General features: G+C 40.6%; 1 protein-coding gene across 1 annotated transcript in view; it reads right to left on the bottom strand.

The window, feature by feature from the left end:
- The window catches only part of SBDS (SBDS ribosome maturation factor), a 471,306-nt gene that overhangs the window by 119,141 nt on the left and 332,575 nt on the right, over positions 1-19,590 (bottom strand). Inside the window, exon 4 of the mRNA XM_044054206.1 lies at positions 3,363-3,527. Coding sequence (XP_043910141.1) covers positions 3,363-3,527 — 165 coding nt within the window. The remainder of the gene's footprint in view (positions 1-3,362; positions 3,528-19,590) is intronic.

Here is a 19,590-nt window from a genome sequence, read left to right as displayed (position 1 = left end):
TTGTGGTCACTTAAGGTGTCTGGGAGACTGCCTGTGTGAGGGTACAATGTGGGGTTGTTAGTTAGGACCCACACAGATTTATTTACACTCATGCAGATTTATTGTAGCAATGTTGAAAACTATCCCTTATGTTCTGCCTTTATTTTGTGGTTATTTTGGGCTTTGCATAGAACTGTTAAGTTGGTAGGCTGTTACAGTGCTACAATGTTGCATGATGTTTGCCTGGTAATTAAAGTCTGTTCCTCATCCAAAATGTGGGTTCATGCAATGCATGCTCCTGCAAAATCAGTTTACTATATTTTAGTTCATAAGTACATTGTTTTACATCACTAATGTTATGCTTTTCTCTCGTTTATTCACTTTATGGTACAGTGGCTTGTCATAATGTACCAGTCAGTGTCTATTCAATAGCACCTCAATTTTTAATGGTTTGAACATAGCAACACTATACTATACTGATTGTTAAATGGTGATGGATGAGCTTGACAGGGAAGGGGGAGTAATGGCAATGTGGTCAAACTTTACATTTTTCTGGGTAGGGCCCTCAACTTGAAACTTGCTTGGGGCCCCCAAAATGCTAGCACTGGCCCTTGGAATCCTAAATGAAAGACCTGCACTGGTTGAGTTTTCAACTGAATCTAGAACAAAAGCTGATGTTAAAAAAGATAATTAGTATGGCATATAAAATACTGCAAGATAAGTATAGGAGTTAATCAGAAGAGGTCAGAAAAGATGGAGGAGAGAGAGAGAGAGATTAGATATGTAATTCACAAAGAAAATGTTAGAACATTTTTGTGGCTCCCAGATATGCAGCAAAATCTGGAAGATTTGGGATTTTTGCCTGGAAGTGTTTGTATAGATACTTTTATACCCCAAGCAGACTCCTTTTTCCTGAAGTAGATGACAAAAGTTACATGTGTAATGGGGAAGAAAAGTAACAGGAAACGCAGGTTCTCAGAGTGTAATGACTTGGCAGACTTTAAAAATTTCCTACAGAGTGCCCTGTCAGGAATGCTGGGCAAGCAAATGAAGGTAACTAAGGAAGTGATTTTTTTCAGCTGAGATACAGGTTCTGAACTGCCTAGACTGATAAGTTTAATTCTGGTGGCTGCCAAAAAAAAAAAAGCAATTACTAGAAAATCAAAATCTAAACCAATTATACCTGAAGTACTGAATATCTTAATAGAGATGTAAAAACATGAAGTGGGAGCTTTAGAAAATGGAAGGAGTAAACTACATAGAAAAGTCGAAACTGTGAACAATACATGCAGAAAATGTACTGCAGGAGGAATGAGGTTTAAGATAAGGCAGAAACTGAACAATTTATGTAATGTTGCTTTGATTATATGCTATATAACTGTATATGTGATGTACAGGTTTTGTAAATGTGAACTTGTTAATATGGTTTGACTTATTTTATATAAATGTACGTTTGCCTATGTCATAACAACACGAGCAAGGCAAATACTTACTTTCTGATGGAATGGCACTTAAATATAATGTATTCCAAATGTGCTAAAATGACCAATAAAAATGTGAAATCTTGTAAAATGTGTGTGCATCAAACATTACGCAGCCAATAGACAAGCCTAAGTTTCCTGTTTCTAATTAGACTAATGTTTAATCAAGAAGCTGAATTTTGCTGTAAGTTCTTGCATCCTTACTCATCTCTGCACCATCACAAGGATACTTTACCAAGGAATATGGAGAATGAGACCATAAGTGAAATGTGATCATGACATTTGTAGTAATTCAGAAACATATTTGAATTATAAGTAGGTCAGCATCTGCCTTAGTGTTTTATGTCAATACTATACGAATTTATTCAAAATGTTAAATCATTTTTATGCACAAGTAATGAAATAAAATTCCAACTTCTAAGTCATCCAAAATATCATGTGCCCTCTTTCTCCAGTAACTTTCAAACTGTACACTTCAATCTAGACGCCAAAGACTCAGTTATACTCTGCATGCATAATTAGATGCATACTTATTGAGTTCAGGAACAGAGAATTTCCTCCAAAATAATCATTGTCTGGCCAAGGGAAAAAAGGAAACTAGCAACACGGACTGACTCACTTTCTTTTTTTTTTTTTTGGGGGGGGGGGGGCAGGAAATTACCAATCTCAGTATAGCAGCATCCCAAGTGGTGACTGGGAGAAATGTAGTCAGGGATCAAACTTAAGCAAGGAAGCAGAGCCTCAAAATCAAAGTAGATTTGAATGGAAGAACAAGCCAACAGAAACCTGGACTATCGGATGCATTTGCCAAGTTCTGAAGTATGCTTTCAGTTCCCTCTGCTATGCAAAGGGTTCAAATGATTCATGAATGGATGGGGATTGAGTCATCAGTACCCCAAGGATCAGCAGGCTAATGAATTGGTTAAAAGCTTGGGAGAAGAATTAAGAAAGAGAGTTCAGTAAGCTGATAAAACAACTTGATGAGCAGCATAAGGTAGCATATACGAAAAAGGCACAACAGGATACTAAAATGTTCCTGGGGTGCAAACCAGTCCTTCAAGAAATACAAATAAGGGCATCCCTTGATATACAAAAGTTGAAATTCAAATTCAAAAACAAAAAGGAGAAAACCACTTGCGTGAAAATAGTAACCAAAATAAATGTTATTGTTCATTATTTTACATCGTAAACCTCCTTTTGATTTTTAAATTTTCTTAATTTCTCCAATTTTCTATTTATTTTAGGATGATACATACTGTGTTTGTAAATCCCAACCCTGATTGTCCTGTGATTAACTGCAGACGGTTAAAATGAAACAAATATTATATAGTTTATATGTTTTTTTTGGTACAATACCTGATTTAGTACCATTGGAATTACACAAATGTTGAACAAACATTTTTGTAGTTAACTTGTATTTTATAGAGGGATATTTCTTTTTAAATGCTTTGATGTTTTTTGGTGCCTTTTATTTGGCTAGGGTATTTAAATGGTGCTTTGTTTTAATTATTTCATTCTGAAGAAGTTCTGAATGTGACAAGACGAAAACATGTAATTATTGTATAATAGTGTTGCAATTCATTCTTCTGGTCATGTTTGTGTGTGTGTGTGTGTGTGTGTGTGTGTGTGTGTGTGTGTGTGTGCGCTTCAAAAATTTAAATTCAGACATGGAGGGGAGAGAAGCCACATACAAAGAAAATACTGGTGAAACTAGAAGGCAGGGCTTAAAGGCTCTCCAGTTTCACCCCACGCCCCCCAGTCATACAAAAGGAAGAAAATATCCTATTTCCTGATGGTTACAGCAATCAGTAAAATGCTACTATCTAACAGTGAAAAATAAAAAGGATAAAAGGGCAGATGGTATACAGCGTAAAAAAAAAAATTAGAATTTTATAGACATACAATTTCGAGTTCATCTCTGAAGTGTTCACTTTCAGTAACCTTTATCAAGGGTTTCAGTTTCTCTTTCAGCTTCTTCCCTTCTTTTGGGGGGAGCAGGAGCCTCAATCTCATATGTGCACGTTCAATCTTCATGGTCTCCTTCAACTGTCGGATAACTTCCAGGGCCTAAAAATTAGAATTATTTACAGAAATGCAAGTTGAAAATACAGTGATTTTATTTGCAGCTGTTATTTCTCTTATCTGAGACCAGAATGAGTCCTGCTTCTGCCAGGATATGCCTGCTTTACTCAACCAGTAACTAATAAACCATATGTAAAACAAAACAGATACATAACATGGTTCTACAAGAAAGACAAAATTGTCACCTTTGCATCTTGGCTCCATTTTGCTATTAATATGGAGCTTTTGTTTAACATCAAGATAACAGCAGTATTTTATTTATTTATTTATTTTACATTTGTTGACCGGGCTAGTCTGGCTGGATACATGTCCATTTTCAGCAGAGGCCCGAGGAGAAAAGCTCCACTAATAAAACTAAGTGACTAACAAATATCATGTAATAACAAGTAAATAAGAAGTAACTAATGCATGCAGGCAACTAAGGGAAAAATTGATATGTAGAATAGTAATGGGAAGGCAATTTAAACAAGAAATAAACATCAGTACAGAATCACTATAATTTAAATAACTACTATAGATAGAGTGCTAAAAAAAGATGAAGAAGGGAGAAAAATAGGGACAAGTAGAGGGTTTGTAAAACTTTAGTCATAGAAGTCAGTTAGTAGCAGGGATATAGTGATGAGTACTATTATTAGGATAGATATTTGCACACAGGAAGATTGGAACGGGGTTAGATACATGGAGAAAAACAGGTTAGAGATAGTGGAGGGTAACATAAAAAGAGGTAGGTAGGAGTAAATAAGCAGGCTGGTGGGTTGCTAGGTTTACTTCTTAGAGGGAAAGAAGTAGTGAAGTAGGGTAGGTAGAAGAGCAAAATGTAGGGTGAGAGAGAGAGTGGTTGTTTTTTAAGCTCAGTCAGGATTTGAGCAGGGCATAGCCAGTGAGATTGCAAATGTTTTTGTTTGTTTTTTGAAAAGGTGGGGTGAGCTTAAAGTGGTTAGTTCTTTGGGGAGTTTGTTCCAGTGAGATCCTACAGTATTAGCAAATAAGGAGTCACCTGCTTTGTTGTAAGATTTGAGAGTAGCTACTAGAAGTTTGTTGGCTGAGCGAAGGGATGTTAGATTTTTGTATGGGGTGATAAGGTTATTAAGTATGGGTGTATTAGAGGGGTAATGGAGAATTTTGTAGGTGATATGTAATTGCTGTAGGAGAATTCGATTCTGTAGTTCTAGCCAGTTAAGGATTTTGAGATTATGACAATGGTGAGTTCGATATGGGGAACCAGTGGCAAACCTGGCAATACTATGATAGGCTGTGGCTAGTTTCTGGTGGTTAGCTTTTGAAATGTTAATAAATGAGGAGGAGGCATACAGTAGTGTAGATAGGAGATGAGTTTGGGCAAGAGACACTCGGTAGCTGCAGTAAGAAAGGGCTTAAGTCTGTAAAGGGCACCTATCTTTTATTAACAGCCTTGATGGTTAGATCAATGTGACAGTCAAAACTCAGTTGATTGTCTATAGTAACACCTAGGAGTTTAGTGGAACAGTCAGGATTGATGATCGTGCCATTGCCAGATGTGATGGAAAATGAGATAGGGGGAGATTTAAGTGTTGGTGTAAAGAGTAGTAATTTGGTTTTTTTGGGATTAAGGAGGAGACAGATATGTTGGAACCATTTTTCAGCCGTAGTAAAGAGTTTCTGGGTGGAAGAGTGGAGTTCTCCTGAAGATGAAGCAGAACAGATGAGAGTTGAATCATCTGCATACTGAATACAAGTGGATGTTGGGAGTGAAGTAGCCAGGTTATTTATAAATGTAGAGAAGAGGAGGGGACCTAAGATGGATCCTTGAGGAACACCGATATTGATTGGGAGCTGTGAGGATATATGGCTGTCCCAGAGGACAGCTTGTTTTCTATCATTCAAATATGAGTCAAACCATTGTACTGCTGAAGAGTCAAGTGAAAGTGATGTCAGTGTATCTAGGAGTAGTTGATGGTTAACCATATCAAAGGCTTTTGAGAGGTCTAGGAATAGGGCTGAGGAGAAAAGGTTGTTATTGCGATTTCTGTTTATTGTGTCAGTGAAGGAGAGAAGGGCGGTGGAAGTACTATGGTAGGGCCTAAAACCATGTTGTGAGTCTACTAGTAGGCTATTTTGCAAGAGGTGATTTAGGAGTTGTTGGTGAATACAACGCTCCATAATTTTAGATAGAGGAGAAAGTAGGGCTATAGGTCGGTAATTAGAAAGTTCATTAGAGTGACCTCCTTTATGAAGGGAATAATATAGGAGACCTTCCAGCAGGATGGGATAGTAGATTCGGTTATTGTTCTGTTAATTAAGATCGAGATTGGGTAAGCTAGTTCAGATGCTGCTAGTTGTAGGTATTCAGCTGGTAGTTTGTCGGCTGAAGGGGTGCAGGGTTTAAGTTGAGAGAGTAACTTACGTATGTGGGCTGTGGAGGCGGTGCTAATTTTTGGGGTGGGGGTGTTATTTGGAGGAGAGGTGTGTTGAGGGGAGGGGGGGGGAGTCATGGTGTTAGCTAAAGAGGTGACTGTTTCAGAGAAGAAGTTATTAAAGGTATCGGCTATTATGTTGGGTGAAGTTTGTGCTAAGGTAGTAGGTGTGCAAGTTTTGGTATTCCCTGCATGTAGAAGTTTATTGATTCCGGCCAGAATTTTTAGGGTTGTAATTTTGGTTATGTTGGTATTGAAGGTAATAGTTTTTCTTAGCAAGATGGATGAGTTTATTTGTAGTATTTCTAAGGTGTTTAAAGTGTAGAAGGTCATCAGGGTTTTTAGTGGTTCTCCATTTAGTCCAAATTTTATTTCTATCTAGCATAGTTTGTTTGGTTGATTTGGAAAGCCAAGGGGCAGCTTTGGAGCTTATTCTTATTAATCGAGCTGGGGCATGCTGCTGTAGAATTAGTAGGAAAGTGGTATTGAAATAGGCAACTGCTTCGTCAAGTGGGAGGTGTTTTAGAGTTGACCAGTTGCATGCCTTGAGGTCATTTAGGAAGGAGGACAAGTTAAATTTGTTTTTATTGCGTACAGTATGGTAAATAGCTTGTTTGAGAGTATTATCTTTTTGTTTAGTGATATAGGTAAGGAGATGGTCGCTGATATTGTCTGGGAGTATTCCAGTCTTATAAGAATGGGGATTATTGTTAATCAATATCCAGTCCAGGATTGCTTGTTTTGTCAATTCTAGTTGGGGAGCTAATAGTTTGTTGAAAGTTAAAGAGATTAAGGTGAAAGGTAGGTTTGGGAGAGTTGCAGGAATTCCAATCAATATTAAAGTCACCTAAGATTATAGTTTCTTGAGGGAAGTTGCAGGAGACCCAACAGAGAATATTTTCAAGTGTGTTTAAGTTATTGCCTGGAGGGATGTAGGAACATATTATGTAGTATCATTACTGACTATGCCATTTTCCATAACGTCTCTACACCACTCTCCTGATATGGGGGGAAAAGGCAATTCTATGCATCCTTTCAGACAGTCAAACTGAATTTCTGAATAAATGGGCTTCAATTCACCACTATCAGTCTATTCTAAATGTTCCAGAATTCATTGGCACCTCTTATGCACTGGGTAACGTTAATCTCACATGTGACTCTGATAAAGTTGATGCTACTACATGCTATTTTTCAGTTCAAATAATAAACAAAAAATAAATACATAAACTTGTTAATATATCAAACCTTACAGATTATTATATATATAACATTTATAGCTTTAAATATTAATAAGCTAATTACAGGTCATATGTCCTGTGGTGGACTTTTCCTTGAGAGTGTTCAAGTTGACTGAAACCCTTACAATGGACAGTAACATCCACAGTGTATTTCTGTTTACTTGCCATCCTGACAAATTTAAAATTATTACACAGTACCAGATGGCTTAGTGGTTAAGGTCTTTGTCTCCTGCGCACAAGGTTTGATCCTGACCTCTGACCAATGCCTGTTTGGAGTTTGCATGTTGTCCCTGTGTCTCATTGGGGTTTCTCCCATGTCCAACAAACATAATGAGCGTTTCCATCTGAAACTCACCAATGAATGGAGCTGTGGGCAGCAGCACAGACTCTACATGGTGCCGAGGACCCGCCTGATGGCAGGGAAACCCATCTGTTATGACTGCAGCTGTATGCACGATGAACATCACGGATCACAGACTGCGTGCCATGGCAAGGCTAGCCACTCAACGGTGTAAAATATGGCTCTAGGTGATTTGATTATGTGATTTAATGTTGCCAAAAATGGGCATGGGTAGTTACCGGTGATAAGTGGGTTGAGGACCCAGCCTAATCTGACCCACACCAGGGACCCGTGCTAACAGTGGGAGAGGTGTATGTGCCCCTATTGGCCAGTGTGTGCCCGCCATGAAGCCCAGCAGCCCTGGGTCAATAAGCTACTGGCTGGCCGGTGTCTAGTTGCCCAGCCTGGGTTACCTGGGATAGCTCTGTTACGCTTAATGTAGGTTCACTTACAGGATACAGCTTGGAAGTGGATGACATGATGATATGAAGGAGGCTGGACATCCTCTGTATCCAAGAGACGAGATGGAAGGGCAGTGCAGCAAAGCCACTTGGCTTGGGATCCAGAGTCTACTACTCAGGTGGAGGGATGGCTAGAAATGGTGTGGAAATTGTGGTCAGACAGAGGCTTCAGAAGGCAGTAAGGGATATCAGAATTAATGACAGACTCATGGCAATCAGACTCCAGTGTAATGATAGGGCAGTATTTATAATCTCAGCCTGTGCCCCACAGCAGGGTTGTGATAGTGAAGAAAAGAGTGCATTCACACAGCAGTTGCAGGACCTACTAGATAAAGCAGGACAACATAAATTGGTGTTGATAACGAGTGACTTGAATGCACATATCAGGACAGACAGAACAGGCTATGAGGACTGCCTGGGCCCACATGGGTGGGGCAACAGGAATAAAGGAGGAGAAGCCATTCCAGACTTCTGTCTGGCAAATGGCTTGATAGTAGCCAACACATGGTTCAGAAAGAGAGACAGTCACAAGATCACGTACAAGAGTAATCAACATGCAACTCAGGTAGACTTCCTACTAGTAAGGAAAAGGCACCAGGGTAGAATCCATGATAGCAAAGTCATCTCCAGTCAAACAGTCGGCCCACAGCATAAACCACTAGTTGCCACAATCAGCTGTAAGCAGTGGTCAAAGAAGGCTCTAAGGTCAACAGAGACGAGGCTGAAGACCTGGAAGTTGACAGGAGAGAAAGTACAACAGTTCAAGGAATTACTCAGGGCTCTAGCACCCCAAGAAGAGGAGGAAATAGGTGGAGTTAAAGAAGAATGGCAGCGCCTAAAAACAGCATGTGTTAGAACTACAGAAAAGATATGTGGTCGAACCAGGTATGGAAATACGGTACATAAAGAAAGCTGGCGGTGGAATGCAGAAGTCCAGGAAGTCATCAAAATAAAGAAAGACTGCAGGAAGAAGTGGGAGACAGAAAAAACTGACCAGGCTAGGAAGGACTACTGGTTGGCTAACAAAGACGCTAAGAAAGAAGTTGCAATAGCAAAGAATAGGGCATCGGAGGCACTATACCAACTTCTGGAAAGTGTCTCAGTAAGGGGCACAAACAGATTATATCAGGTTGTAAGGCAAAGGCAGAAAAATAAAGAAGATGGTTGGTCAGACACTCTTCATAAGGGATGCCAGCAACAACCTGGTCACCAGTCCAGAAGACATCAAAGGCAGATGGAAGGAGTATTTCCAGCAACTTCTGAATGAAGAAAATCCCACAGAAGCTATACTGCTCCAGAAACAGCCTACAATGAGAGAAGAGGAGGAGCCCACCCTAGAAGAAGTAAGAACAGCACTAAGGAAGATGAAGTCAGGGAAATCAGCAAGCTCAGATGAGGTCACAGCAGATATGATAAAGATGTTGGGTGAGATAGGGGAGAAATGGCTCCAGAGGGTACTATTAGCAGTGTGGAGAGAAAGACATATCCCATATGACTGACGAATAAGGATACTCGTGCCAGTGTGCAAGAACAAAGGGGATATCCACAACTGTGGGCAGTACAGAGGCATCAACCTCCTATCACAGTGCATGAAAGTTCTGGAGAGGGTGACTGATAAACAGATATGCAGAGTAGTAGAATGTAAGATGGGAGATAAGCAGTTTGGATTCAGATCAGGATATAGCACAACTGACCCAATGTTTGCATTCAGACATACACTTGAGTAGAAACTAGAGATGAGGTGAGAGTCCAACTGGGCATTCCTAGACTTGGAGAAAGCATATGACAAGGTCCCAAGAAAGCTGATCTGGCAGTACTGCAGTGGTCTGAAGTCCCAGAAACATTGCTAGAATTAGTGTAGGCTATGTACAAGGACCCAATGACTCCCGCAGTCGGTCGGAATTCCAAAGTCTTGGTCCGGCGTCGGTTGCTGTCGCTTCTTCCCTGACGTCAGTGCGCCAGGGGTATAAATAATGCATCAGACGCCATTTTCTTCAGTTTTTCTTGCCCCAGATGTCAGGTGCCCCCAAAAAGGTGGTCAGTAAACAGAACCAATTTAAGAAATTTTTGCACGAACACAAAATCTCTTCAGCTGTAAGCAAATACATCGGGAAGGAATTGTAGAGATTTAGCCAGTTAGATCAGAGGGGAAGGAGGGAGGGTAACCTGGACTGCAGCAGGGTGAACACTCGAACATCTACATTTATGGTAGGTACAAAACTGTACTATGTTCATCGTGTTACCCTGCTGCAGTCATCACACTTGGGTAGAATCCAAAAGCTAAGGATGGGTGGTGGAATCATAGAGGGTTAGAGGAGGCTAGGAGGCCCTGCAGAACTGCAGTGGCGAAGCCAGCCCTAGTCTTAGAGTAAAGTGGTAAGTGATAGTGTTTGGTAAAGGTGTGTACTGAACTCCAAGTTGCAGCTTCCAAAATCTCCTTGGTTGGAACCCCCCTGAGGAAGGCTGTAGATGTAGCTGTTGCCCTGGTAGAATGGGGCCTAATGGTAGCAGGAACTGTTTTTCAATGATGGGTGCAGCAAAAACGAATACAATGTCCTATCCATTTGGAAATGGTTTGTTTTGATATGGCCTTCCCTTGTGAAGCTGTAGCATAGGATACAAAGAGCTGGTCAGATCTTCTGAAAACCTTAGTTTTATCTAAGTAGTAACGAAGTTGTCTGTGAATGTCCAAGGAATGCAGAAGTCTTTCTCCTTTGTTCTGTGGATTTGGAAAGAAGGTGGGTAAGTGAATGGTTTGATTTAAAGCCACACTGGAAACCACCTTAGGCATGAAGGAAGGATTAGTTTGTAGAGAGACTCTGTCTTGATGGAAAATAAGGAAATGTTCCACTGCCATTAGTGCCTGCAGCTCTGAGACTCTTCTGGCTGAAGTTATTGCTTGCAGCAGAGCAGTCTTCCATGATATAAACTGTAGATCTGCAGAGAAAGATGGTTCAAAGGGAGGTAGCTTAAGTTTTTTCCAGAACAAAATTGAGGTCCCATGTTGGTGTAGGTGCTCTCCTGGGAGGCCTAATGTTTTTTGCCCCTCTGAGTAACTGCCTTAGAAGTGGATGTGAAAATAAGGGTGGAACCGTGTTGTAATGAGCTGAAATAGCTGATGCGTGGATTTTAATGGAAGAAAAAGAAAGTCCTTTGTGCAACATCTCCGTTAAATACTGTAGAATCTGAGGCATGTGAGGCTGAAATGTATTTTGGCCTTTAGCTTGGTTCCAGGCGCAAAACCTTTTCCATTTGTCCAAGTAGGCCTTTCTGGTGCTGGGCCTCCTAGCTTCCAGAATAACATCCATAACAGCTTGGGAAAGATGAGCTGGCTGGATGGGTAGGTGATTTTCCATGCAGCCAGATTTAAGGTTTTGAGTTGGCTGTGTGTGAGCAAATGGGCAATTTGTGGTAAAATCCAAGGAGGGCCCTGGGCCATATTCCTTAATAGTGGGTACCAGTGCTGGCGTGGCCAGTCTGGAGCTATGAGTATCAGTTGTGGTCTCTCCTTTCTGACTTTCAGAAGAACCTTTGTGAGGAGAGGCAATGGAGGGAAGGCATATGCTGTCAGGTTTTTCCAACTGAATGAAAGTGCTTCCACTTTCCAAGCTTGATGGTGAAGTGTCCTTGTACAAAATTTTGTCAGCTGGTAGTTTTGGGGGCTGGCAAACAGGTCTATGTCTGGAAGGCCCCATTTTTGAGTTATCATTGTAAATACTTGTGGATCCAGTTTCCACTCGTGGGGATCCATGATGTTTCTGCTGAGGTCGTCTGCCAATGTGTTCTTTTTTCCTGGCAGGAATTGAGCTTGTAACTGAACTTGGTAAGCCAGTGCTGTGTTCCACAAGGTCATTGCTTGCTTGCATAGAGGGTAGGAGTGTGTACCCCCTTGTTTGTTTATGTACCACATTACTGTGGTGTTGTCCGTCCTTACTGTAAGTTGTCCTGGATGTAATAGGTTTTTGAAGGCTGTCAGAGCATTCTGTACAGCTAGCATCTCTTTTTGATTGATGTGCAGATACCTTTGATCTGCAGTCCATATGCCTTGAACTCACTTGTCCTGCCATGTGTGCCCCCCAGGCGTAGTCCGATGCATCTGTTGTCATACTTTGCCTGGCTGGGGGCAAGGTGAAAGGCTGACCCTTGTTGAGCTGACATGCCTGTGACCACCACAGAAACTCCTGTTGTAGGCAGGGAATGAGAGATATCATTGTGTCCAAGCTGTGGCTGTGTTGAGACCATACACTTTTTAGGTACCACTGTAATTTCCTCATATGCAGCTTTGCAAATGGTATTAGTAGAATGCAAGATGCCATGAAGCCCAAGGCCTGCAGAATTTTTCTTGCAGGGAGCTGGGTCTTTGTTGCCATTGTTTTGAAATATTGAGTCAGTTGTAGTTGTTTGTCTGGTGTCAGATAAGCCTTCTGGGCCGTTGTATTCAAGCTGGCACCCAGGAATGTCATATTTTGTGAGGGTACTAGATTCAATTTCTTTTCGTTCACTGTGTACCCTAGACAACTTAGAAGATGTTTTACAAAAGCCAGATGTTGTAAGAGGATGTCCTTGCTTTCTGCTTGGATGAGGCAGTCGTCCAGGTATGGGTATATTTGAATTCCTCTTAGTCTGCAGTATGCAATTACTGGTGCCAGGCATTTTGTGAAGACCCTGGGCACAGTGGATAAGCCAAAGGGCAGTGCAGAGAATTGGTAATGGGTTGAACCTGCAATGAAACGGAGGTATCTTCTGCAACTTTGTCTGATAGGGACATGCAGGTATGCCTCCTTGAGGTCCAACGTTACTAGCCATGCTTTCTTGCCCAGCATGGGAAGAAGCTGCTGTAGTGTTAGCATCTTGAATTCGGGTAGTTGTAAGAAGGTGTTTAGAATTGAAAGGTCCAGAATTGGTCTCCAGGCATTGTCCTTTCTGTGGACTAGAAAGAGTCAAGTAAAATCCTTAGCCTTGCTCTCGTGCAAGTACCAGTTGAATGGCTCTCATGTCCATGAGAGCTGTAATTTGTTTTTGTGCCTCTGCCCATCGATTTTGTGGCAGGTTTGGCATTCCTCTTTTCATTGGCAAAGTGTGGAAATGAAATCTGTATCCTCTTGAAATTATGTCTAGGACCCATTTGTCCTTTCTGACAATGTGCCAGTTGTCTGTAAAGAGTGCGAGTTTTCCTCCCAAGGGAGCTGCCAAGAGAGAGTGTTGCTTGGCCGGATGAGTTGTAAGTCATTGAGTTTGCCTTCTAGCAGTTTGGGGCCTGTCTTCTCCTCCCTTCTGTGTTGCAATGCCCCATTGTCGAGGTTTGTATTGGGTTTGTGGCTGTCCTCTGCCTCTTAGATGTCTGTATTTACCCCTCTGTGGTCTGTCAGTAGCTGGAAAGGACCAATTTTTTGTTGGCCAATTTCTGCTGAAGCGAGGAGGCTGTACCTGTAGAAAATCTTTGACTGTCTGCATAGATTTTGCCGTATCCTCCATTTTCTTTAAGACTTCTTCTGCTTTAACTCCAAATAGAACATCCTGTTGTAAGGGAGCATCTAGAAGCTTTGCCTTAACATGATCAGGCAGAGCTTGTTCTTTTAACCAACCATGTCTACGTATAACAGACCCAGTGAGAGCTGCTCTGCAGGAAGCCTCTAAAGAATCAAATCCACATTGTAAAGTATGTTTGCCCACCTGTTCAGTTGCATGCAACAGATCCTGCATTTCTTTCAATTCAGACTGTTGAGGGAGTGTGTTCATTTTTTGTTTTAACGGAGACATTAGAAATTGTTGATATTTTAGCATGTGAAATTGGCAATTTAGTGCTCTCATAGCTAGAGTGGCAGAGGTGTAAACCTTTTTTCCCCACCTGTCAAGTCCTCTGGAGTCCCTTTCAGAGGGTACAGGATTTTTTGCCATAGAAGCCTTAGCCCCTTTGGGACCCTGGGAGATGGTCTCTGGATCAGCAACAGGACTTTTATAAAGGAATTTGTGGGAGTCAGGCACTCTATAGTATCTGTCTGGTTTGGCTGGAGCAGGAGGCAGAGAATCTGGGTTCAAACTAGATTCCAAGTAAACATCATCCACAATGTCTAAAACTGGGGGGATGGCAAGTGGTCTGTGCTGGGGGAGTAAAAGAAACTCTCTGAGCCTTTTCTTTGAGTCAGAGTAGTCCTGACCTTCCCAATGAAAATGTTCCCTCATAGTGTGTAAAGTTTCCCCAAAGGAGTAGTCTTCAGGAGGAGAAGCGGAGGGAATAGAATCCTCAGCATCAGAATCCTCATAAGGGGAAAAGGAGTAATCTTGGTCCTCTGAGGAGCCTGAGGAAATAGACACTTGTTCAGAGGAGGCATAATCTTCTTCTTGTCTAGGCCTTTTGTCAGGTGGGGGTTGGGAACCTGTGATTAAAGAGATCAAATCTTCAGCCATTTTAAGCATCTGCTTCTTAGGCATGTGGCCTTGAACTGGGGACTGAAGTGCAGTCTTTTTTGGCTTAATAGGAGTCTTAGACTTAGGATACGTTTTTATGGTGAGCGTCGTCAGTCTGAAGATGCCTTCAGAAACCGAAGGTGTTTCTGCAGCACCAACATCTTTTTCTGCAGTGTCGTCGGTAGAGGCTAAACAAAATGGCTGCGTCGGCCTAGTACTCTCCGCCAAAGGCTCTGAAGTGGTCTCGGGTTCCAAATCTGCGGTAGTCAGGGGCTGCGTCGGAGCCTCACTGAAGACCGGTGAACCGAAGACCTGTCCAGCAGAGGCCTCGGAGTCTGGCTTGGGTCTAGGCTGCCTGTCCTTATCCTTGCGTTTTTTTGTGCACGCCGGTAGTCGGTTGCTCCAACGGCATCGTATAGTTACATTTTCTACCGAAGTAGTGTCATGCGAAATCAAAGCATCTTTTAATAGTATGCTTATTAAACCTAGCACAAAAACGACAACCAGTGACGTTGTGGTCTGGGCCTAGGCAAGGTATACAGTAAGAATGAAAATCCTTATGAGGTATTTGCTTCCCACAACAAATACAATTGTTAACTTTTTCTGACATCGGTCTGAGGCAAGAAAAGTTTCCCCAACGGGGTACTTAGCTTTATAGAAGACTTCGGATCTGAAATTCGAATTCAAAAATCTCAGGAGTCGGCCGATAGGCACTTGCGAACTGCTTCTGCTTCGGGCACTGCGCGGCAAGAAAGACTGGAGAAAATGGCATTGGATGCATTATTTATACCCCTGGCGCACTGACGTCAGGGAAGAAGCGACAGCAACCGATGCCGGACCAAGACTTTGGAATTCCGGCCGACTGCTGGACCGCCTGACGACAGGATAACCCAAGTGTGAAGACTGCAGCAGGGTAACACGATGAACATCAGAGGGGCTGCAGCGAACTGGCAGAGTATCAGGTGTCGTCTGTGACAGACGAATGCCAAAGAAGCTGAAGAGTAAGGTGTACAAGACAGTGGTGCGACCACTACTACTGTATGGTACAGAAACCTGGGCAGTAAAGGCAGAACAGTTGAAGAACCTAGAGGTGATGGAAATGAAGTGCCTGAGAAAGATGGTAGGATGCACATTGTGGGACAGATGAAGAAATGAGGACATAAGAACAGAAGCCAAAGTAGCTCCAATTGCAGGAAAGATCAAAGAGAACAGATTACGGTGGTTTGGGCACATGTGTAGAAAAGCATAAGACAATCTGGTGAGGAAGATTTGTGACAGACAGGAAGAAGGCAAGAGGAAGCGAGAATGTCCAGCAAAGAGGTGGATGGATTTTGTGAAAGAAGATCTGCGACAGTCAGGCATGAGTGCTAAAAAAGGCGGGGGTCTGGCACTGAATCGAGAGAGATGGCGACAGTTAACACGATACCCCGACCCCATGTAGAAAAATGGGAAAAAGTGGGGTGATCATGATGATATAGTACCAGAAGTGGAGAAATCTTTCTGTAGAAGTGTAGACATATATTTGCTACATGGTTAGAAATGCACAAGTATTTTTTAAAGGCAAATGCTTCAAATAAAGCAACAATGAGTTCGGTCAAAGCGCAGAAATTTTGCATAAAATGGGAAGCTTTGCATCCAGAAATCCAATTAATCAGTACAAACAGATCAGCCAAAAAGCAACAATGTGTAACATTTCTCCATCCAACTAAGGAAGAAACCTTAAAATATATTTAATTTTTGATTCAAGAGAAAGAAAATAAATCTGTAACTGCAAGAAATACCGTCAGCCTAAAAGGAATCTGCCATTTGTTCTTTATAGGGGCATAAGGTCTTATACAAGTTACAAATACTTAAGCAAAATGACTAAATTTGGCGAGTTGGATGATCCAGTAATAAGAAACAAAATAGTTTGGGACATAAAAAATTATTATAAAAGGGTCAGTTTTTAAAAAGAAACACAGTTCACCTTTTAAAAAAGCTGTGTATGAATACACAGCAAGTCAAATTAGTACTACACATTTAAAAGAAATATGTGAGAGAAAAGCGTGTATGCTGCAAAAGACCAGAGTCAAATAAAAACTCAGAAATAAAAAATAAAGTGTGAAAGTATTGAAAAATAATGGATACAAAAGAGAGAGCCACATTAGGATGTACTTAATAATGGAAATGAGGAAAAACTTGTGCAAATGAAATTCAATCCTCACGCAGCAGTTTGTCTTATAACATGAACTCTACTCTGCTTTTAACAAATCTTGTAGACTCTCTGGTGAAAAGGAATATTTTTCAAAAATGTATGAAATGAAAAACAAGTGTTTAGAAGAACCTGAAAGCTGCTGAACAGAAACATGAAAGTAAGCTGCTTGCTAGCACAACTGAATTGAAAAGATTTTACACAGTGAATTCTAAAAATAACTCATGAGCACTGAGAAAATAGTCCGGGTCAGATTGCGGAGACAAAATTGTGAGAATTGCTAAGAAAAAAAAATGGTGACTTTAAACAAGGCACATGTGCAGATTGTAGTACACTGAAGATGCATTTAAAGCGCTAAAACTAGTAGGCACCAAAAAGATTACCAGGCACATCCAATGGATCAAAAATTACTGACATGAATATAAAAATAAGTAGTCTACATCCCACTTCAAATTACAGCACACAAAGTAATAAATTATTCTCGTGTTCTGGATCATACGGTCTGTGAGAAACAAAGAATGGCAAACTATAATTAAACTGTAAAAGTAAACAATGCATGAGTGAAAAGAATCAGTCAACACAGTAAAACACATCTCTGTTACGGGGGCAGAACCATGGTAAGGGTCTTCTGCTGAACAACTAGGCTGATTTACTTTTAAACTTGAGAACATTGCCTGAAGAATACCATAGAAATAAAACCTAATGCAGTGCTAGTAACACATTGTGTAGGAAAGCACCGATAGCTAACATAACTAAACCAAGCAGGAACAGAGATGCATGGCAAGTTGTGATGTCATTAAGAAGCAGAGTGAACAGAATGGGTCAAATTTGCTTTTCTGATCAGGAAGTGTAGCACATAAGTAAAGCTTTTACAAGTCTCAGTTGTATACCAGCTTATGGAGACATTAAAAAATGACTTCCAAATCCCATCATTAAAGCATTCTATTCTTCCCCATCCATGGCTGGTGCTTAGCACTACTAAAACACAGCTCCCTGTTCATAAGGGCAGACATGTTGCTCCTGCATTAACAGGGCCTAGAAGAAAAATGTATGAAGTAGAACTTGGCTCCCAACAAAATGAAAGTAAAGGGAAAAAGAAGGGGTCTAGGTAAAATAAAAAAGAAAGGTAAATGTTATCTTGTCATTGTTGGGGTTGTGCTGATAAAAAAACAAACAAAAAAAACCCAGCAGATGTCAGACTTCCAAGATGACTATACAACAAATAACAGGTTAACAGATTAGAACTCTCCCAGTGTAAAAATAAAGAGATTGTTTAAAAACCCAGTAAAGATTAAAAAAGAAGGAAAAAGCCAGCCAAAGTTAAACATCTGAGTAAAATTAAATTACTGGCTGGTTACACTGCTTGAATGTTGGCAAAAAAGATGAAATTTGGAAAATGTAGGTGAAAATCAACATGAAAAAATGAGAAAATGCTCTGGGTAGGAAGGATCTTGCAGTCGTTTAGCAAAAAGCAGTTCAAGTTTCAGCTTTAGTACAGGAGATGGTATCCAGTAAAATAAATCAAATGGCGACAGATTTTTAAAAGAGAGACAAAGGTGGAATATATAAAGTCAAATGACAAAAGGCAGGCAAAAACAAAAAAAGTTTTGAGTAGCTATTCAGATGGGCTAATAAAACTGTAGGATGAAATAAAGGAAAGACCAGCTGAACATGAGGTTTCTCAAGAAGAGCAGTTTCTTAACAAAACAAAAAAAAAAAAAAAAAAAAAAAAAGCACACAAAGAAAACCTGAGATGGTTGCTATACCACAGAACATGTAAGGAACAGACTGGATTAATTCTAATGAAGTACAATTAAGCAACTGTACTGGTGTTCCACAGTGGGGTCTGTTAATTGAGACAGCACACTGTGTGCATATTGTTTCACATATGGCTATGAGAAAGCAACCAAGACCTGCACTGGTAAAGATGCAACCAAACTAGCAGAAAAAGCTACTCATGGATAAAACTGCAGCAGAGGGGAAAGTAATAAAACTGGGTATGCAAGACTGTTTGTGGAAAATGACTACTCACTATACAGCAGGCAGAAGAGAAGCATGCTTATCCTGGCAATCGGGATACCAAGAGTAAGATGGAGATTCAAGTTACTTTATCTCTCTTCAGAATGTTTTTCCGGGTGGATCAAAGACATTTTGGATACAAAACAGGCTAGAGAGGAAATAAAAATGTTTTGGCAATTAAAAGGGAGCAAGTAAGCTGAAAAGTATTCTATTTCCCAATATTCTGATAATAACAAGGCCATCAGAGAGAGTTTTGCCTGTAAAAAAGTTTCCAGTGCTCCACACCAAACTGCTTTTGCAAAAGAAAAAAGCACAGGAGATGACTAGAAGAATCAGAAGTACCTTGGACTTGAACCAGAGACTGGTGCTGGAAAATGGAGATGATTACGAGGAAGGAAGTAATAATGTGCAATTATGAATAAATGTGAGAACTGCAAAGCATCAATCCCATCAAATGAACTGTGGTTCTGAAAAAATAAGTGGCTGAAAATTACTAAGTTTGTTGACTATACTAAAACTGGCGAGAGAACTGTAAAACATAACCTCAGCTCTCATGTCAATGTTTAGAAGGACACTGAAGCGACTGAAAAACTAGCTGTAAGTAAAACAGTTGTTCTTATTAACACCTGTATAAAATGCTCAAGATATATAGTGAATGTTATATTATAAAGTACTTTTGTATAGTACTCAAAGGTATTTTAAATATGAGATGGGGGTCAGCATTGACTGTTGTATATGTTACTGACACTAAAGAAATTACCTTTTCTTTGTTGTAATATATACAGACTTTACACAGTAACAAGATGCAAAGGACTGGAAAGAAGCCAGTTACAGTTAATGCAATGTTATGGTCTTAGGCTGCTGGGGTGACAGTAAAAGTATACTAATAAATGTTGCCTGATAATATCACAGGGTTATACTAATTCCCATGTTTTATGCAGGTGGAAGTGTTCTTAGTTTAAGCTACACGATAAGTTTGTTAGGCAAATAGCTGAAAC

This window comes from Protopterus annectens, chromosome 13.part0, assembly GCF_019279795.1.
Source record: "Protopterus annectens isolate FY-2018-M chromosome 13.part0, PAN1.0, whole genome shotgun sequence".
Taxonomy (NCBI): domain Eukaryota; kingdom Metazoa; phylum Chordata; order Ceratodontiformes; family Protopteridae; genus Protopterus; species Protopterus annectens.
Note: the sequence above shows the minus strand (reverse complement) of the source record. Positions and strands in the feature narration are given on the sequence as shown.